Source organism: Poecilia formosa, unplaced genomic scaffold (assembly GCF_000485575.1).
Source record: "Poecilia formosa unplaced genomic scaffold, Poecilia_formosa-5.1.2 Scaffold69, whole genome shotgun sequence".
In the NCBI taxonomy this organism is placed as follows: domain Eukaryota; kingdom Metazoa; phylum Chordata; class Actinopteri; order Cyprinodontiformes; family Poeciliidae; genus Poecilia; species Poecilia formosa.
Window position 1 is genome coordinate 276,180 of NW_006800008.1, and position 22,314 is coordinate 298,493.

General features: G+C 40.1%; 2 protein-coding genes across 4 annotated transcripts in view; one reads left to right on the top strand and one right to left on the bottom strand.

Annotated features, from left to right (window-relative positions):
* LOC103140191 (rho GTPase-activating protein 8-like) overlaps positions 1-22,314 on the bottom strand; it is a 138,065-nt gene that overhangs the window by 68,929 nt on the left and 46,822 nt on the right. The window lies entirely within an intron of this gene.
* kcna1b (potassium voltage-gated channel, shaker-related subfamily, member 1b) lies at positions 10,583-20,482 on the top strand. The gene is made up of 2 exons (XM_016673012.1): positions 10,583-12,002; positions 12,309-20,482. Exon 2 carries the CDS (start codon positions 12,493-12,495, stop codon positions 13,981-13,983), a length of 1,491 nt encoding a protein of 496 aa, XP_016528498.1. The 5' UTR covers positions 10,583-12,002; positions 12,309-12,492; the 3' UTR covers positions 13,984-20,482.

Here is a 22,314-nt window from a genome sequence, read left to right on the forward strand (position 1 = left end):
ACCTGATAGCATCTGTTAGCTTGTTAGTTAATAGTAACATAGCACCTGTTACCACTCATTAGCTTATTAATTATTGGTAACATTTTGTATAATGTGCTACTTTGCTAATTTTTAGTGACACCTAGCACTTGTTAGCGTCTGTTAGCTTGTTAGGTAATAGTAACATTTAGCACCTGCTAGCACCATTAGTTTATTATCTCTTGGTGCTATGTAGCACTGTTTTATCATGGGTTGCCATGTTAGTTTTTAGATCCACTTAGCATCTGTTAGCTTAACAATTAGTGACATGTAGCACCTATTTTCCCCCTCTAGATTATTAGCTGCTTAAGCCGCTTAACACCTGTTAGCTTGTGAACTATAAATCTACTGATTCCACTGCTTTTATTCTAATGCTGTGAAATAAAATCAAATACATTTGATTATTAAAAGAAGAAATAAAATCCAACCAAAATATGAGTGGCATATTGAGGGAAGATTAGTTTGACCAAAAGAGGTGGACAATGTTATGGTAAATAAGTGGAATTACATTTCCACATTTTTAACATCCTACCAGATAAAATGGTTTATCTATAAACCCATCTGTTTATTAGCTGCGTTTGTGGACAGTTCTGCAGTCCTGTGGGCCATGAGAGCAATGAAGTCATTTTGTATTCTAACTGCTTGACTCGTGTTTTCAGAGTCAAGTAGATCAAGCTGATAACCTGCTTCCCTGCAACCGCTGTCGTCCCTGTCCTCATTCAAAAATAATGACTCCGCTGCAGGGAAACTGATCCATTACGTAACAAACGGCGCTGAGGGACTCTGAAGATGGCAAGTGAAAGGAAAAAACTCTGCACAGCTGAGGCTGAAAAAGAACCGGGACTACTGACCAAACATGGAAGGACGTCTTAAAAACACTGAGCAGTTTTCATAAAATATTGAGTCTTTTTTGGTAAAAATAAAAATACTTTCAGTTGGATGTTCAGATTTTGTTACTGCATTTAGCTTTTTTCATTATTCTTCCATTGAAATAGAAAAGCCAACAATGAAAATAGATATTTGATGAGTAAATTTATAAAATACAACTAGTCTTGTTTCTTGAACACAACACTGAAAATAGTGGATTTAACTGCCATCAGTCACCAAAACCACTAATAATGGTTCTGGATGTTGTGGAACGGGATGAAAATCTAAAGCAACTTGTGAAAATATGATGTTAATATGGGCCAAAACCTCTGAGGAATGTTTTCAACAATTTGTTTACTATATCCTAGGAAGAACGAAAAGGTGGATTTGAAAGAAAAATGGCGTCCAGTGAGTGAAACGAACATAGAAATGGCTGCAAGGGAGAATAATTGAGAATAATTAATTCAGAATAATGAGGGAGTTAATTAAGAAACAACTGATTATCGATATCCACATCGGTATCAGCCGATCTTAGTTATTATTTAAAATATCAGTCCTATAACTAAGAGTATGTTTACGCTCAGATGCTTAATTCCAACTTTTTGTTGAAATCCAATTTTTTTGACAAGCTCGTTCATACTACTAATTAAATGCGACTGAACAAGACCCAAAAATGAACCCCTTCTCCTCCTGTTTAATTCATTACTTTTCTTTCCTTCTGGTGTTTCTGTGGCTGTGATCGGACCCGGCTGATCGGACCCGGCTGTTCTCCGCGCTCAGGGAAACAGAGGCTGGCCGTGTTAAACAGGGAAAAGCTTCATCCTCCTGTTGCATGACTACATGTACCTCACATGTTTTATTCATGCAACTAACTCACAATCTGCACAGCGCGCTCAACTCCTGCTGCTGCTCTGCCTCAACTTAGGCAAAGAAAAATCTGAATATCGATATCTAACACACACATGGTTATTTTTGCTACTTATACTTAAAACTTTAAGACGTAAATAGCAAAAGAAGAAGAAACCAGGTGTCTGACAATAAATCAGATTTTAAAAAAATCAAACTAGAGGTCAGTTAGGATTGCTGATAATTCTGGATTTGTTAAATGCCAGAACATAAACAAAAATTTTTACTTTTTTAAAATTATGATGTTAAATACATCAACATTACTAACACTATCATACAGAAAAGTGTGAAGATCCTGGATTGAACTGGAAAGAGTCTTTATTCACAAGAAAACAAGTCCTGTAACACTAAATATGCAACTAGTAATCAATTATTCGGACGATTAACCAATTAATCTGAAAGGAAAATTGGTAGATTCTGCAGCATGTAGCCATTTAAGCATTTTATTATACAAAACATACAGCAAAAAATGCAAATAAGCTATTAAATTCCTATTTTAAATGAAAAAATAAACATGTTACTGGCTAAAATGCAACATAGCTTTACTTTAGTGATGCTTGATTATTTGTAGATTAATTCATTTTTGCAATAACTGATTAAGAAATGAACAGCAAAAGGAGATTTATAGGAGATTTTCTCATTTTATTTTTTTAAAGAATTTGAACCAGGTCAAATTACAACTAGGTTACTTGAGGAGTTATAGGTAAACATATTACCAGAGCCCCCAAAAAAACCAGCTTTGGCTTAATTACTGCTATGACTTTGTTGTACTTTGAGAAAATTTACTTTATTTCAGTCGCTATAAAGCAGTTAACGATTAATGGGTGATTAAATTAGTTGACAATTATTTCAATAATTGATTAATCACGATTAATCACAATTAAACCGATTAATCTTGGGAGAATTTAATGTAAATTAACAGCTGCAGCTTGTGTGTTATCGGTTGCTGCTGGGTGATCCATGGTCTGACGACCATCAGCTGTTCTGCATGTACCATTTCTCTGCCCGTCTTCCCCACGGTTGGCGTTATTTTTTTTTAAGCGCTGATCAGCTGTCAAACCTGCCAGGACGCCTCTCCTTCATCTTCATCCTGCTCGGCTCCTGCAGAGTCTCCTGCGGCGGCGTTATGTCACCCTGACATCTACAGTGGCTGCATCGATCCGCCCGCTGACACCCAGCCCCATTCAGGTCGGCGTTATGGTGATCAAAGTGTCGTTTCGCCATCGACGTGGCCATTTTATGGTTTCTTTATTTACTCCGAGCTGTGAGGGTGTTAATTTACGCCCTGCTGACGGGCTGTAAATTATTTTTAACCCAACAAGCCGTGCGGCTCTCTGGGGGACTCATTGTTGGCTCATAATGGCAGGATAAGTGGATTTACTGTCTGGGGTTCTGATAGTTTGGGATTTTTTATTTCAATTTGATATTTTGGCTAATTTAATCAGTTTTAATTTAGTTTTAGAGTGGGTTAGCTAGCTATTATTAGTTAAATATTGTTAAAATTCAGTTTTTTATATTTTGGTTAATTTTTAGGTACAAAATTGAAAAATATCAAAGTTTGTGATTATTTATACATTGGGTGTTGAATAACTAACAAAATATATAATTTTATAAAGATGTATTTAATTATTGTTGAACTGACTGGTGTTTAGCAGAGGCACCGCCATACTTTGCAGGCAGCTGATCTAAACTATTCATGTGGGAAAAAGAATATATTTCACATCAGTTCAAAAGGCTAATAAATAAATTTATAAACACAAAAACAAAGAATATCATCTATAATCCGAGTGCGTTTTGGTTAGTTTTATAAACACATTTTATTTGAACCATAATAAATGATGGTGACCAACTTTTTGATGTGTAATGACAAAACTTTGCAAAATGTAATGTTTAAACTTTTGACTGTTATATGACTTTGTATTTTTATGTTTTTATTATTTAAAGCACTTTGAACTGCCTTGTCATTAAAATGTGTGAAATAAATTTGATTGATATAGTTCCAGTTTTAGTTTTTACCCATTAATTAACGTTTTTATTTATTTCAGTTAACGAAGATGTCTTCTCAATTTCAGTTTTCATTATTTCTTCATTTTAGAGCCTGCAGGTTCCAGAATGTCGAGGCGTCTTTTAAATGCTGTGTTTAGTTTGGAACATGGTGACCCCTGCAGAAACACCTGAAGTAAAACCTCAGAAACACAAACCTCCATCATTAGCAGCTCAGCTCGGTTAATGTCCCCATTCCCCCCATCTGTCACTTCGCCTGTCTCTCCCTCTTCGCCGGCTCTTCCGTGACGTGACTCTAATTATAGCTCCCTGAAGTCGGGCCCTGGCGGTCCCTCCAAGGGCCGTGTGTTGGTCTTGAAGGGCGTTGCGTGAAGTGGCCTCGCTCTTTTCCCGCTGCATGCTATGGGGCCTATAAATAGTGCAGAGAGGACGACTCTGCATAGGTGTTATATAAGCATTCTGTGTGTTTATGAATGAGGACAGGGCTTGCTTGGTACATTCATAAGTCTTGCTGCAGCTGCTGCTTTGTTCACTCACCCATGTGTGAAGGGAATAAAACTTTGCATGAATAAGAGTTTGGCCAATAGTCAGATTTTATTTAAAGGGCATTTATCACCTGCGGAAGCCCTGAAAGGCATATTAAGATGTATTTTAAAGGCACATTTTCCTGTAATCTAGAAGTAAAAAAATCTAGAATACTTTTAATATTCTTATTTTTTTCCTCACTGATTTTTTTTTCTGAAAGGCAAATCAAACTTTTCTTTTATTTAATGATATATAGCATAAAGGAGCAAAAAAATCAATTCTATAGACCAGGGGTCCCCAAACTACGGCCCGCCTCCACATTTGGTCCGGCCCCCTGAACAATACCAGAGAGCATTCAGATTTTTTTTCAGTTATTGTATTTTCCGGTTTATATGTGGATTTTTCTTCAACCACCAGGGGGCTCTTTAGCAGGAAGTGTGTCCTGTAAACTGTGGGGCGCATTGCTGCCATCTGTTGGACTTTTAGGGAACTGCTTGACTTTTATGTTATTTAATCAGTACGGTTGTTTGCTAGCGGCAGAGCAGATGATCAGACGTGTCTGTTATGAACCCGCATTCCAGGTTGAATTCTTTGAAGCAATGCCTGTAAGTAGCAGCTTATACTTCAAAACGAGCCTTTATGTTAAAATTAATATGTTATAGTTACATTCCCTCAATGGAATATATACTAGTCAGTCCCAGTCACCGTTTCACTCATGGTTTTTGCCCATGTGCTTTCTGGGTAAAAATCAATCGAGAAACCCCCCCCCGTCAACAATCTCCGGCCCCCCACCAGAGAAGGGAAAGGTTATGTGGCCCTCACAGGAAAAAGTTTGGGGACCACTGCTATAGACAGTAACTCTAGTCCTGAATCAAATCAAAATGCTCAAAGTTTGATTTTATTCCTCATATATGGTTCCCACAAGTCTGAACTGGACGTGATCGGCGCCATCTTTGTAGGCAAAGCATAAATGAACCATCATGACTTCCAGACCAACAAAAAGAAAACATATTGACCCTCTTGACCAATGTGCAAGAGAAATATATACAAACACAATGGCTGCTGTCAGGATCGACCCGTATGAGACAGATAAAGGAAACATGTCAGACGCTGCTGCCTCGGATCTCCTATTATCCATGTTGTACTTGTGTGTTCACCATGAAGGAGCTTCGCAGCCTCAAATCCATGGACGCTTACAATGACTGTTTAAACGACTTAGTGAAGGACATACGAACTCATCATGAGAATAACAAGGTTCTGGTAACTGGCAAAGAAAGTACATGTAGTAACAAATGTGTCGGCTAAGTGGCTGTCTTAGCTAGCAGATAAAAGCTACGTCAGCTAAGCTAGTTTTGCTAGTTCGGCTGTAAGTACTACAGTAAACATCACAGATATTTTATCTTAGTATTACATAGAGATGGGTGGAGTACTCAAAAAATTTTATAAAAGGTTTTATTGGCTCTAGTGGCCTTTATTTGATAGTTAATTGACAGGAAAGTGGGAAATGAGAGAAGGGGAAGACATGCGACAAAGATCGCCAGGTTGGGAATTGAACCAGCGACGGCCACGTCGAGGACTAAGGCATCCATATGTGGGATGTGCTTAGTGTTACCTGGGAATCACATGCTGCGCTGCGTTTGCCTACCAAGATGGCAGCTCAGTGGTGCGAATCACTTCCTGTTCAGACTCGTGGAAACTCTATATTTGTAATAACCGCGGAGAATGTTTGCGTTGGTAATTCCATCCGAATTAGAAACATCAGTAAATGACTACTAGATTTAATTAAAAACGTATTAATAAGTAAACTTACTTAATGAAAAATTGATGGGATTCAGTTTTTTCCAGCTTTGAAACACTGATCTGTTTCGGTTCGCCTGTCCTGTGGTCCTCCACTGGAGTGGAGTTTGAACTCCACCTCTCTGAGCTGCTTTCCGTCTTCTGAATCAACATCTGCTCTTTGTTCTCCTTCTGCATCTTCATCAGATTAATATTTAACAAACCGCCATCTGATTTTTCTCCCATCACCTTCTGCACGCCTCCCCGCTCGGCCTCCTGGGGTTTTCCTGAGCAGAGCCGCGGGCGAGGAGAAGACGGAGTAAGGAGGACGAGACGATGGCAGCAGAGAGGAAGAGGAGGGTGATGAAGAGGGGAAAAAAGGGCTTAATGAGTGTGTTGCCCCTGATTCAGTGATCCAGGCACGAGGCAGGAGATGACAGGGCTGCGTGTTGCCACGGGGGATGCCTCGCCGGTTTGCATGAAGCAGAAGCAGCCCCTCTTCCTCCTCCTCTTCCTCCCCTCTGCTGCTCATCTGAAGGAGAACAGCCCAAACCATTAAAACATGACACTGGAAACACTGGGAACACTGGAATCTAATCCAGGAACAATTATGTAATTAAGCGTTAATGATTAATGCAGCAGGAGAATAAGAAGACAGAAAGCAACATGAAGGCCTGTCACCATAACAAACCTTACTGGACACTAAACTGTCCCAGAAGTTATTGTGATAAACAAAAATAAGGTTAATTTGAGACCATTTTAAGTAACATAATGCTAATGGCAAATCAATGCAAAATCAATAAACTTTAAATTCTAAGGAACATTTAAGACTGGAACTGGAAGATATTTTAAATATCCAAAATGAATAAACAAAACAACAAAAATAAATAAAATCCATTATGAAGTTTCTGTAAACAAGAACATTAAATAATGTATTATCTGATATGTAATTATTGATATCAACCGATATGTTTTTCAGCCATATTGTCTAGGCCTAGTTTTTCTTGTGTCCTAGTCAAATTTAAATGGTGTGGCGTGACCTCAAGCAGGTTGTTGTTACTCAATAATCCTGTGATTGAGCTGAATTAAAACAGAGCTGGTTGAAAATCCTCCACAAGGATGTAAACTGGTAAATTTCTCCCATTTCTACCAATGAGTTCCTCTCAGGTGAAGAATCTGCATGGAGGAGATTGAATATTAGCTGAGTTATGTCAATCAATCAATCAAGTTTATTTGTATAGAATATTTCAGCAGCAAGGCGGTTCAAGGTGCTTTACATAATAAAAACTGAAAATTACAACGTTATAAAGTCAACAATTGAACAAACTTTACATTTTGATGAGAGCCATCACCAAAATCATTTGAATAATTTGGTCGCTGTTTCATTTTTATGGTTCAAGAGCAATTCTAATTTAAAGGAAATTAGTGTTTCGGCTGTTTTTCAGTTTTCTGGAAGAACTTACAGCTGAATTCTGCTTCTCCATGTCGTTTCCTTCAGCGGTTCTTGATGCAGCGCCACCAAAGGCGAGGAGGGGAACAGGTTTTAAAAACGGTTTGGTTCGTTTGACTCAATGCAGTATGAAAGCAAACCACAGCAGCTGAAAATGGAACAAATGTCTAGATCTCGATTCTGGTCCTGGAAATACAGAACCAGAATACCTGAGTGGTCTGGAAGGCTGATACAACAACAGCAAATCTTTAATGTATTTTGGTGCTATGTTGTTCTTTTAAAGTCTATTCTCTGAGCTACAGGGATGTTTTAGAAAGGCTCTACCTTCCAGGTTTCACGTGACAATGCTTTTCAACCGTAAAGTTTTCGTTTGTTTTCAGGGATTTCAGGCGTCCATCTTTAGTTTCAGCAGCTGTAACCCGACACTCGGCCAGTTAAAGCAGTGTAAGCCTCTCTTTTGTAGAGCAGCGACCCGACCGGATCATCTGACTGGAGATGAAGTCATGGTGTGTGTCTGTGCGGCGCGTGAATATGTGTGTTCAGCACATTGTCGGGCTGTGGCGCTCAGATGTTCTCTTCCACCACCTTGTCAAGTTTTCACATGTCGTCATGCTTCCCTTCACAGCTGAGTGTGAGCAGGTGCTGTGCAGCTGCTCTGATCCCTAGTGTTTAGAAACTACCGTCATCAGCTGTGACTCCCCTCCAACCGAAAGCTTCACAACCAGGAGAGCTCAGCAAAAACACTAATTATGATAAAAGCACACGCTGGGAGGAAGACAAAAAATGCAAAATAGCAAAAAAATAATGATGCAAAGAAACAACTAAGCATGTGCCTCGATTATAGCAGGCAGGGCAGGATTTAGAAGGATGTGGGCCCCCGGGCTGGAGCCGGATTTGGTCCCATATTTTACACATGCAAATTACAATACATGAACAGGTACACCAACACGTTAATAAACGAATTAATGAATTGTTGGATTCAAATGTCTGGCAGATGGCTTCATGCTAAAGGCTGTATTATGACTTCATAGTCTTGGGTCTATGAGTTTCCTATGAGTTTGCTAGTAAAATGTGCATTCATAAAAAAATAAGAAATAAAAAATCTTTGGGGCCACTTGGGGCCCTTGTAGCCGCTTTTGAAAGTCTGGCCCAGATGGTAGAGCCCAGTAGAGTTGATTTGATTGGGGACAGAAATAGAAACATTTGTTTCATTTTTCAGCTGCTGCGGTTCGGTTTCATACTGCATTGAGTCAAACGAACCAAACCGTTTTTAAAACCTGTTCCCCTCCTCACCTGTGGGGGCGCTGCACTAAGAATCACTCAAGAAAAAGACACAAAAACCTCTGAAAACACTGAGAGCAACTTCCTTCTTTACAAAATGTAAACAAAAATGGTGTCAGATTTTAGCCGTTGTAGGATTTCTCTTTTGTCTTTGGTAAAAGTTCACGGGTCATTTCTCCCACTAGTGCGAGGCTAGCACATTTGTTTTGGTTGTATTTACCCAGAATGCCCTGCGCTGTAGTCCGCTTCCTGCTGTTGGAGCGGTCTCCGGTTCGCTTGGTGTTCACATATGCATTCAGACCACAACAGAGTTAATTTTAACTGAACTCACACTGAGATGGAGCAGAGTTCACTTTTTTGTTCGATTAGCATTCGGATCTCCTCAAACGAATGGAACTTTCTAGACAAAAACTGAAGTTCTATTAAAGCGAACTAAATAATTCTGGTGTGAACGCACCTTGTTCCATGTTTGTCCTGCTACAACTGGCTTAAAACCAACACTGCATTTCAGAATTACAATATAATGACAGTCAAATACAGTAGGGTAGTATGATGGTGTTGGGTTGCTTGCTTTAATTGATGGATCTATGAATTCTCCATCCAGCTGTCAGTTTGTGACCTCAAAGTCAAGCTCACTGAGGACATCCAGCATCATCCAGCAGGAATGATTCAAAAAAATAAACAAAATGGAGGCAGCCTAGTCAAAGTCAGGACATAATTCTGATTTAAGTTTTTAAATAGATCATTTGATACTGAAAACCCTCCAAGATGGTTGAATTCAACAATTCTGCAAATGAATAGTGGACAAAAGATTTATTTATCCAAACTATAAATTTGAAAATTAGTCGTAGATACTTCTACTTTTGTCCCACCGGAACGCTGTGAATTTAGTTTTCAGGAATGTTGTGGGAGCAGCCGCGTGGCAGAAGCTCGGCCAGCTGTCGGACACTTGGAGTGACGAACGCTGGAAGTCTAAATATAGAACGGTCACCTTTCATCCTCGGTCAAGGACGTGCTGAACATTCCCCTCGATCAGTCCGGCAGTTGATTCGACAGATATTTCGCTACACTCAGTGTAAACGTTTTTTAATTTTCACTTCCACAGAAAGCTGACAAACATTTTATTCAAGGAAACATCCGCGCTTTGCTCAAATAACACAAAAATTGTATGGGAGACGAGTTCGTAACCAAACTTTATACACTATCAGCAAAGGAACAGTAAAACACGGTGGTGGCAGCATTATACTGGATAGTGTGGATGGAAGAAGGGTTTGGGGTTTTTTAGCGCCACAGTGACTCTGAGCATCACATCAACAAAAAATATGCATAAAGTCTCAGCTGTGCAGGGCTTTCTGTGCCACTACATCTTTTCTCATGCTAATTTTAAACTGTTAAATGCAAGAGGTTTAATTTATTGAGATTCGACTGAATTATTAATCCATGTTAAAACTCCAACATGCAGAGAAGGACTTAAAGTTCGTCTCCTGGTTTGCAGAAACGAGATAAGGCTGCGGCTTCCCAGAATAAGCCTCAACAGGTTTAACTTCAGCTCAGAGTATTTCCAGACTGCAGGTTTGTCATTCAAAGCTTATAACAGAAAATACAAACCAGTTTCTGGATATCTGAAAGTGTACCAAGGCAGAAACTTCATTTAAAAATTATTTCTACATGTTTACAAAATTATATACCCTTAAAAGATGTTTTAAAATCTTATCGCTTTACAAAAAAATGTCACCTTTCTAAAATTAAATTACTATATATTAATATTTTTTGAATTGACATAAATATTCATATTAAATATTACCTATATTTTGGGCATTTTCACTCTTTAAAAGTGTAAAAAATTATAAAAATAATTTCAGTTATTATTAAGCCCACAAACGGGCAAAAATTGCTTTGATGCATTATCTGACATCCTCATATAAAGTATTTGTCATTTTTGATTATTTAATTTATAGTTTAAATGAACATGCAACATGTTGATATTAACTAAAGTTTTGAATTAAAAAAAAAGTAGTTAGCATACGCAACTAAGCATCAACTGACTGTTCATATAGATTCACATGCAATGTATTTCAAAAATACAGAAGACAATGTATATAAAAAAATATTGTCATGTATAAAATCTCTGTCACTGCATTTATCTTTTTAGTTTTCACGCAGTTTTTCTAAATTTTTTGAATTTTTTTTTATTCTATATATTCTAATATATAAATGACTGAGAAATGGGCTGGGCCTCCTGCATCACAGCCTCCTATCAGCGCCTCTGTTTGGAACCACAGCAGCAGATTTTATACCTGACTCCATTATTTAACTCTAAAAACACAGAACCAGGGTCTCATTAACATTTTTCCATATAAATGTTTTTTTTGTGCTGGTTCTGACAGACTTGTGGGTCAGCTCTGATTGGGCTGATTTTCCATGTCAGATCTGGACTGGTTGACAGCTGCAGGAGAATCACGTTGAGCACAAAGCGTCCCTCGGTGTTTTCCTCACCGGGAAGTCTGTCCCTTCGGCTCCCGGCAGGAGAACTTTCCCCGGCGGGAGTCGTGCGGCTGTTTCTGCTGACACGCAGCCGCTACTGTAGCTCTCTCTCTGTGCTGTACAGTGTGTCTGCATTGCGTCGAATCCTCCCACCCCTCCTCTCCCTGTTTTCTCTCCCTCCCTCCTTTCCTGCTTCACTCACTTCTCTTTCCTCTCATGAAATCCTGCAATATGCTTCCAAATTAACGGACACATATCGGGTCTCCGCAGCGGGATCCTCTGCTTCATTTTCCCTCCTCTTCCTCGCCAGATTTTTTTTAAGCGGTTTTCTCTTGATGCAGCAAAGTCCGGTCCTCCCCGTCAGAATGTGAGCTTCGTCCAGCTCATTATTCCTCCTCTCCCTCCTCCTCCTCCTTGTTTTCCAGTATGATTTTAAGAAATAGTCAGTCGGGATTTTTGCTGCTGCGTTCAGAGCCGTCAAAAACCTCCTCCTCTTCCTCTTCCTCCTCCTGCGGGCTGCACCGACTGGCGCTGAAAACCAACACCAAGAGGATACGGATGTTGACCAAGACAACATAGTCTATTAATATTTCAGAGACACTGTAAAGAGATATCTGCTGGTATTAAAGCCAGAGTTGAGGTGGGTGGCTGGAGAGGACGATCAGTTCCATCTGCTGCGCTCCAAACTCAGGTACGTCTCATCTCTGATGTCCATCACTCAGAGGAGATCTTATTGCTCTGTTTGTTGTGTGGATGCGTAAACGCTTGTTTGAGTGGGAAGCTGTTGGATGAGTGAGAACTGTGGGTGCAGAGAGAGGCAGTGCAGCAGGGCTGCAAACTTGAATACTGATGTATGCGGTAAAACCCAGCAGATGCAGCACACGCTTTTAGAGGTGCTGCGTCCTTTCTGGACAGACGATCGCGTTGAGAAATGTCTCCAGACGAGTTTTATTGTCTTTTCTGAGGACAGTGGGTGTTATTTTCCACTCTGTTCCAGGTGTGAGACGAGGGACCTCTGAGGGAACGTTCAGTTCAGAGACGATGGCGATGATGAGGATGATGATGGTGATAGGGAGGGAGGCTCTGCGCATCTCCTGGCATCTGTAGGAGCCTCTCCACTTCAACCTGCCCCCACCACCTACGCGCCGCTTCCCCTTCCTGCCCATCATCCCCCAGGAAGGATGACTGTGGTGTCCACGGAAAACATGGACGACACCTCCACCCTGCCTGGCCACCCGCAGGACCCCTACCCGCTTGACGACGATCACAATGATCACGACTGCTGTGAGCGGGTGGTCATCAACATCTCTGGGCTGCGGTTTGAGACCCAACTGAAGACTCTCGCCCAGTTTCCTGACACGCTGCTCGGGAACCCCAAGAAGAGGATGCGCTACTTCGACCCCTTAAGAAACGAGTATTTCTTCGATCGGAATCGTCCCAGCTTCGACGCCATCTTGTATTACTACCAGTCTGGAGGTCGGCTGAGGAGGCCGGTCAATGTCCCGCTGGACATGTTCTCAGAGGAGATAAAGTTTTATGAACTTGGCGCAGAAGCTATGGAGAAATTTAGGGAGGACGAGGGATTTATCCGGGAAGAGGAGCGGCCTTTGCCAGAGAAGGAGTTCCAGCGGCAGATTTGGCTCCTCTTTGAGCATCCGGAGAGTTCGGGGCCCGCCCGGGGGATTGCCATTGTCTCAGTGATGGTAATTCTTATTTCAATCGTCATATTTTGTTTGGAGACTTTACCGGAGCTAAAGGAGGACCCCAATGACCGCATTCACCAAGTAGGCAACACCACTATGTATTACAAGGCAAGCGTCCTCACAGATCCTTTCTTTGTGGTGGAGACACTCTGCATCATCTGGTTTTCATTTGAACTGATCGTTCGTTTCTTTGCTTGCCCCAGCAAAGCAGCATTCTTCAAAAACATGATGAACACTATTGATATTGTGGCTATAATCCCATACTTCATCACTCTTGGCACAGAGCTAGCTGACGACCAAGGCAACAGGGAGGGGAGGGGAGGTGGGGAGCAGGCCACATCTTTAGCCATTCTCAGGGTGATCCGTCTGGTGAGGGTATTCCGGATCTTTAAACTGTCCCGACACTCCAAAGGGCTCCAGATTCTGGGGCAAACTCTCAAGGCAAGCATGAGGGAGCTGGGGTTGCTCATTTTCTTCCTCTTCATTGGTGTGATTTTATTTTCCAGTGCAGTTTACTTTGCTGAAGCTGAGGAAAAGGAGTCGTTTTTCACCAGCATCCCAGATGCCTTCTGGTGGGCTGTGGTGTCCATGACGACCGTTGGCTATGGGGACATGTACCCCGTGACCATCGGAGGTAAAATTGTTGGATCTCTTTGCGCCATCGCCGGTGTGTTGACCATCGCACTGCCAGTACCTGTCATCGTGTCCAATTTCAACTACTTCTACCACCGGGAGACGGAGGGTGAGGAGCAAGCACAGCTGCTCAACATCAGCAACCAAAACTTGGCATCAGAAACCAACTCAAGCCGCCGCACTTCTTCTGTGGTCAGCAAGTCAGAGTACATGGAGATAGATGAAGACTTGAACAACAGCATTGATAACTTTAGGGAAGCAAACCTTAGGACTGCCAACTGCACCGCCCCCAGCCAGAACTGTGTGAACAGGGGGAAGCTGCTCACCGATGTGTGAGGCAGCGCCTGCACACTGCTGTAAATATTGTAGAAATATCTGGATGCTTTAAACGCTGTAGGTGCATTTTATTCTCTTTTTTAAACATTATTCTTTCAAACGTATAAACAGACTAAAACACACATAGTGAGGCAATCTTGAGCAGATCTTGGCAAAAATTTATGTTCAATATTCGTATCCATTCCAAAATATTTAACGGGTTTCACTGCCAAGTTTTACATATCAAATTCAATTCTTTTGGACCAGAGACAGGATGCAGGTGTGTCTTTCATCCCGGACAAGACCCCAACAATCTACCTGGCTCCTAGAGTAAAAAAAATAAAAAAAATATGAAAAACCCTGCATTTTCTACATTTAACAATCTATAGGGGTTGCTCCATCAATTTAAGATGCTTAATCTGTTCAGTTCAAGGGCAAACTTTAGATACAACAGATTTTTGTTAGGTATACCGGACAATATTCAATTAATTATACTACTTGAGATAAATACCAATATAATGTCCTCTAGTTGAACTTTAAAGTGTGTGGTGTAACATAAAATAAAATAGGTTACCCTGCTCATGTTAGCTCAATTATTTTGGACCAGAGGTATGTTTCAGGTCAATTTTTGTCCCCTACAAACAAACATGAACAATGTCATGACCTGACTCCTACACTACTGTTTATTGGACCTCTAGCTTCAGGATATTTGTCAAGTACTCAAAGTCTTATTTTGAATTTCACTCCCTCAGTCCATTTTGTCCAGAGACAAGAACTAGGTTTAAATGGGTTCTGAATTTGAATCCTGGACAAGACTTCAAATAATATTCATCTTAAATTATTTTATTTAAACCACCAAATGTACTTTATACAACAAAGGAGGTTACACTGCCAATTATTGACAGCTAGCTTTAATTCTTTTTGTCTGCAGGAATGTTTGGGGTGCTAGAAATCCTATTTTTGTATCCCAGACAAGCTGCCAAAGATTTTACAACCCAGCTCCAGGAGTTTGACATTTGGTGAATTTCCTAAGTGTTTCCCATTCATGGTCAGAGACCTACAGAGTTAAATTATAGGGGTCATAGTTGTGGATGAAATGGGTCCTGGTTTTATTAACTAAAAAAACATGTTACCTATTCCTTAATATTTGATCTTTAATATATCAAATGTATTCACACTGCCAGTCTCAGACATCCAACTACCAAGTTTTGGTGCAGAAGCATGTTAAAGGTACAAAAAGTTCTGGTTTTGTGTTGTGGAAATGACCCCAATAATGTTAAAGTCCCATCCGAAAAGCTTAGAAACTGTTTTAGAAAAATATAAAAATATATCTTGAGTTTAAGAAATGCAAAATAAAAAAATTATGAACAAAAGCTAATGATCCTGCCACCACTTTACAAGAATTACTTATAATCCACACCCTGACAGCCTTTCTGCCATGGTTTAAAACATGTATCTTATGGTAAAAATGAAACATTACAAATAGATGCATGTTTTTAAAAACCAAGTTGATCTCTGGGAAATGTAGTATTCTTATTACATGCTCATTAACTAGAAAAGGGGTATTTCAATCTGTGTCGACTCAGTGTTCACTAATCAATTGCTTTTTATTCCTAAACGTTCAATACTAAATTGATGGACTGCCTCATTAATAACATGCAAAGATCTGCTATAATTGGAGTATAACTTTAAACCTATTTACTACAACATTTCACTGCCATCTCCTTTTGTTTTAGTATGCATTAATTTATAACATTTTAAATGCTCCAGCTCTTAACAGCTGAGTAACACAAATCAAACATTTGTGAAAAAAATCTGGTTTATTCAGATTATTAAAGCACTTTATATTGACTTAAAACACATTAAAACATTTAGGAAATTCATATTAACTATTAATAATAAGTGTTTTAAACTGAATACATAAAACAAGAAAGATGAGGACTTAATTGGAGGACAAACAATAAAACTGGACGAAACATTATTGGTGAAAAGGGACAGCTGCCTGGTTTGGTGCAACAGACTCAACTTTGTGGATGAAAGCCCATCTGACATTCACAAGAACAACTTTCTCCACGACGGTTGGATTACAGTTACAGACGTTTGTGCTTTCTGCAGCACATCCAGGAAAAATTGAGAAAAAACATTACATGGCAAATTTTTCAGGCACTTTAAGAGAAGCAAACAGGAAGTTTGTGGAGCCTTTGTGGAGGGACGATCTGCACCGATGCTGCTGCAGGTCAGCTGAAGGTTCCCTGTTTGATGCCATGCAACACTCCTTTATATAAACGCATGTGGAGACTCTTCTCTTTTATATCAGCATGCACACAACGTTACCTCATTTTTTTTTTTCTTTTTGTTGTTGTCTTCTTCAGCCCTCATCCTCTTCTCCTGGATTATGTTTTGTTTTCACCAGAAGTGCTCTGGCTGTTTATCGTCAAAGTCGTTTCAGAGCATTTCCGTCTTGAATGTTTAAGGAGAACAGCAACATTTCTTTCTTCGGAGATCACGGCATGTCAAAATACTTCAGCATTATGGCCTAAACAGCTATGATATAGCTACGTATACTCAATGCATGACGTCAGTATTAAATTGCTTGCAGTTTTCGGATTGAGCGCGGGAAAACGGAGGGGAGACGACGATTCCCGCTAAGTTAACCGTGGAAAAATGCATGACGGAGGAAACCGTTAGAAGGAACTAATGTGCTTAAAACAGAAGAAATCTTAAAAAACAATTACTTTGAAGTTTTTTCCTCCTTTTTGTATTTTTTTAAAGCTTTGACGACTGAGTGCATGGAAACGTTTAATTTGTGAGCCCATTTTTCTGTTTGAAGAAGAAAAAGAGTATAATATTGAACAAAGCTCGTAGAGTATATATCTAAAAATCAGTTTCCAGTGCCTTGAAGCCCGTCTCGTATAGAATTGACTAAAGTGCCTCCTGTTATAAGAGCTTACGTCGTGCAGCTTAACCTCTCCTGCTATAAAGATGCACTGATCCCACATATCTGCCACTGAAGGGACAGTTTACTCCATATTATCGGGCCAAATAAAACCCCTTTCCTATCCTAGTCGATGACACAAAGCTGCAGCATTTAGCTGGCAATGTTAGCAACAAAAAAACAGCCTCATTTGGTCAAATCCAGGTGAAACATGTTTATGTGAACTGTATAAACAGAAACATTTAAGCTAAACTACCTTTTTCAGATCAAGGATTACCAACATTAGAGCATTAGAGTTTCTCTTAGGTTTATTTTATTTAAATTATGATGTTTACATACACTAAGATGTCTTTAAATTATTTGGAAAAGCCCAGATGATGATGTCAGAACTTTGTAAGATTTTAGCATGTGGACATATTTTAAGGTCACTCTTCAAACATGTTGGTTTTTTGCATGTCATCATAGAAAGATGACAAACAACCAGCCAAAAAGTCAACAAGTAAATAGTGAATTTGAAAGTTCTTCATTGGTTTGTTCAAACAACTGCCACTATGAGGACGTCCAGGTGTCTTGTAGTTCTGGAAGGAGACGGGTTCTGCATCATTATAAACAGTGACGCAAGTTCTTTACTAAGTGACTAAAAAGTCACTTAGTAAGGAGGAAGTCATTGCAGTTTGCAAATGCAATTTTTTAGAGACGTCCCTGGATTGATTTGATGGAACTAAAATTTCAGTCCATCGTCCAAAGTGGAGGAAGAAGAAAGAAGGAAAAAGCCTACAAGCCCAAAAATACCACCCAACTACTACCTATGGTAGTGGATCCATTGTGTTATGCAGGTATTTTGCTTCAACAAGGACTGGTGCACCTTGGAAGATAGATGGCATTACTTTATCTGGTCTTCCAAAATGGACAATGACATGCCAGCCCTGTTTAGTTGGCTGTAATCGAACTCTACTTCGTTTGTCTAGAAAGTCCAGTTTGTTGAATTCTGATGCGGACCAAAACGGCGACCTCTGGAGTGTTGTGAATGCTCCAAGAGACGGAAGCAAACTATAATGCAGGACTTTCTGGGTAAATACAACCAAAACAATTGCGTGTGTGTAGAGTTAGCGGGAGAAATGACTTGTTGTCTTTTACCAAAGACAAAACAGAAACCTTACAATCACTAAAATCTGATGCCACTCCATTTTTGTTTACATTTCATGAAGGAAGCTGAGGTTTTTGTACCGCTTGCTTCAACAGTTTTTTTTAAGGGTTTGGACTGTTTGGCACCATGCAGTGTGAAAGTGAACCGTAGCAACTGAAAATGCAACAGATGTTGCCATTTTGGTCCCAAATCGAACCAAAACTACCAGACTATCAGGTGTGAAAATAAGATAAGCCTACCACCAGATTAGTACAACGTGGCTTCAGGTCAATAAAGTTAATGTTTTGGAGCTTCCAATATAAATCCATAATCTCAGTTGCATAGAAAATATGTGGGCAGATATGGAAAGGCGAGTCCAATCTGGTTACACCAGTACTGTCAGGAGGAATGGGCCAGAACTTCAGCAAACTACTGTGGGAAGATTGTGGAACGTTTGACCCAAGTCAGATAGCTTAAAAGATGATTTTACCAAATACTGAGAAATGCCTGATGTAACTGTCTGAATTTAAAAAAACTTGGTAATTCTAATTGAGCTAAAGCAGGACTAGTTTAGTCTGACTTAATCTCAGATAGTAAAAAGATGGCAACGCATGTTGTTATACAGTGTATAGAAACATCGGGGTTTAACTCTTATTTCCACGCTGTTATTCCAGGACAGCATGTAAAAATTTCCACACGATCAGTAAGAGTCCAGATTACTGAACACCAACAGGCATCGCTTGAATCTGCTGCTCGGGGGGTTTAGGGTGGGCTATGTAACAACAGATTTAATTAGCCAACTCATTAAGCGCCTGTTCCGACGTCTTTGTGTCGTCGTTGAGCCTGAATCAAAGTAATGCACAAATTTCCCCTCTGGATGAACTGTTGTAGACAATTTATCTGCTGATTTATTGGTTACTGAGGCAAGTGACCCATTTAGAGATAAGTCAGGAGAATCGGATCAAATTGGGGAGAAAATACCAGAATTATACTTCAGAACAAGTCGGTTATCTAAATGATATGGGGTGAACTTTTAAGCCTGGTTTTATTAGGAATCTACTCATATTTTCATATAAATATAACGTGGTGAGGTTTAGTTTTTGCTTCTAAATTGAGCCAAATAATGAGAGCGCAAACATGGCCACTTTTCAGCAGGACCAAAAATAGATTCTTTCCAGACTAAAACCAGAGAGAAATGAAAGCGAGCCTGTTTTATTTTGGCTATCCGTCCCTCATCAGGCCCCTTCGCTTTCTCGCTCTGATGTTTTCAGTGAAGAGGATGGAGCAGGGAGACGATTCTGCTTCGTGTGCCTTGGAGCTGTGGGACGTTTCAGTTCAGGGAGGGCTGATGGATCTGCAGAGGCACTCAGTGTTTCCTCTGCAGAGCAGCATTAGTCATTCTGCATGTCAGTAAAATGGCGCTGCTGCTGCTGCTGCTGCTGCTGCTGCTGTTTCAGGACGGGGGAACAGAGCCGGGGGAGCGGCGGGTTTTTCTGCAGGACAGAAACAATCAACTGATGCAGCAGCTCCAAATGAGATGTTATGTTCTGAAGACTCAGTTTTTAGACCCAAACTTACAAGGTGGAACCAGGAGATTTGCTAAAGCGCCACCTGGTGTTTGGACAAGCAAATACTTCAGTAAATGTCATGAAACATGCATGAACTTTTGCACATTTTTCAATGTATTTTAATGGGATTTTGCATGCTTTCTTATTGTTTTTACAATAAAAAATTGGCACTTTTTAGAAACACGTTCCACTGAACTTGCAGGTGTCTGAACATCTACAGACTGGAATTTTATACAACTTTCTGTAAAATAGCTCACGCTTAGTGTTAGTGAACATTGATTCTGAAGTTTTCCTACAGATTTTAAACTGGAATTAAATCTGGACTTTGACTAGGCCATTCTAACTCTTCAGTCTTTGCTCTGACAAAGATGGCTTGTGAGGAATTAACCATGTTTTCACATGGGGGTGGTGTGTTGGCCACAAGGCTTAGTTTCTGTCTCGTCTGACCTCAGCACCTTGAACTTCTTGGTTGCTTCTCTGATTAATGCTCTCCTTTAGATGGATGTTCATGACTTGGTAGGTCTGCAGTCGGTCCAGAGCTTTGGGAAATGTCCAAAGCTTGAGGTATTGGATTTCTCTGTAATTCTCCCATTTAAGAACTACCCACAAGTTCTCAGTTGTGTCCATCTCATAAGTTTTCCATCTTTGATGCCTTTATTGGGTAGCATAAAGATCATTTTCTCTTTGAAAGATTCAGACTTCTTCCTCTATCACTGCCTGACGAAAATGTCTTCTACAAACTGGGAGAAGGCTCTGGAGTTGATTTGGAGCCCATCTTCAATCAGAAAAGGTCCAATCAGTTGATCTTTAGTAATACCAGCTCATACCAGTAACTTACCTCCAACTTGCTGACTGGAGTTGAAGCTCTTTGCCCGTTTCTGAAAAGCTTTTCAAAATGTCTTCAGATACTTCTTGGCCCAGTTTAGATGCTTCAGCTGATGCACCTGGTTCAGTGGTGGTTGGGTTTCAGTCTTCCTTACCTTGGCCATCTATACCAGCATTGAACATCTCGTACTTCAGCGAGGTTGCAGTTCTGGAAGAACCGGAAGATAATGGCTTCCTGGTAGCTTCTCACTTGATTGTTCTCAAATCCTTAACAGTTAATCTGCGTCTTTTAATCTCAACATGTTTTTGGCGACATTGTTGACTATTTGCAACAAAACGTCTGATGGTTCTGTGATCACACAGCAATATCTTTGCAATTTCAAGAGCATCCTTGTGAGAGACTTTTGGTTTTCAGAGTTAAATATCTTTTTTTACCCATTTTCACGAAACAGAACACTACCTGTTACGATTCATCCAGCTTAGAGTTAGAAAACATGCCTAAAAATGTTAATATGATCAAAAAACTCCGTTGCCTCATAATAGTGCACATACTATCCTGTCTTTATTATACATGCTGATTTATATCGCATTAAATCCCAACAAAATACATTGAAGGTTTTGGTTATAACATGAATCTATTTGCACTGGAGTATTGCTGTAAGGTGAAAGAAACCGAAAACTTTATCTATTTTAAAAATGTTGCAAAAATGTTGTGAAATGGCAAAACTGGGCTATTTTTCACTTAATCATAGCACAAGAATCTATTGTTTAGTAGAAAAAACCATCAGCGGGGGAAACTATCACTCTTCAATTTTGTTTTTAGTCCATCCATCCATCCATTTTCTGAACACCCTTGTCCCTCAGTGGGGTCGGGAGGGGTGCTGGTGCCTATCTCCAGCTAACGTTCCGGGCGAGAGGCAGGGTACATCCTGGACAGGTCGCCAGTCTGTCGCAGGGCAACACAGACACACAACCATGCGCACACACACACCTAGGGGCAACTTAGACAGACCAATTAACCTAACAGTCATGTTTTTTGGACTGTGGGAGGAAACCGGAGTACCTGGAGAAAACCCACGCATGCACAGGGAGAACATGCAAACTCCATGCAGAAAGACCGGGGCCGGGAATCGAACCCAGAACCTTCTTGCTGCACGGCAACAGCTCTACCAACTGCGCCACTGTGCAGCCCTGTTTTTAGTCCATTTATTTCAAAATACGATTACTTAAGAAGGTAATTTACATAAAATGTATAAGAATGACATCCCATATTGATTTTTACATGAACAATTGGGAAGAAAGACCATAATTTGTCTTGTATTTCCCGTTCTAATCCAGCATAAAGCTTCATGGCTTCACCGACGTTTCTGAGTTGCATGATCGTCTGGAGATGCGGTGTTATCAGACGAACTTTTGATTCGGCATGATTGGGGTCGTATTGTGGCTTTGCATCAAGTCGGGTCGGATCATTTTCTTCTCAAAATGCAACCAGATGATACGGAGGCATATATGCCTCACAGACATCTGTACACCTATTGGCCTGTTAATGGATCCAATACCTCCGATTACTGCCCTCTGGTGGCCGTTTTAGACATTTCAACACTTTAGAAAGTCACCAAAATGAAATTTATTTTTATAAAAGAATTCAAAACCAAACTAATTTTTGACACTGGCATTTTTTGGGGGGTTGATTATGGTTAATAGATTACGGAAAACCATAATTAGGTTATTCAGAAAATTTGATTATTGCAAAAAATGATCAAAAAAGTTATTTTTCTGACAGAAATGAAATGCTATGGCTTCAGTTGTTCACCCGATAGTCATGAAAAGTCTCCACAGGGTGTGTCAGTGATGCTGCTTTGTCCAAGAATATTAATTTAAGGTTTAGTGGAAGGAAA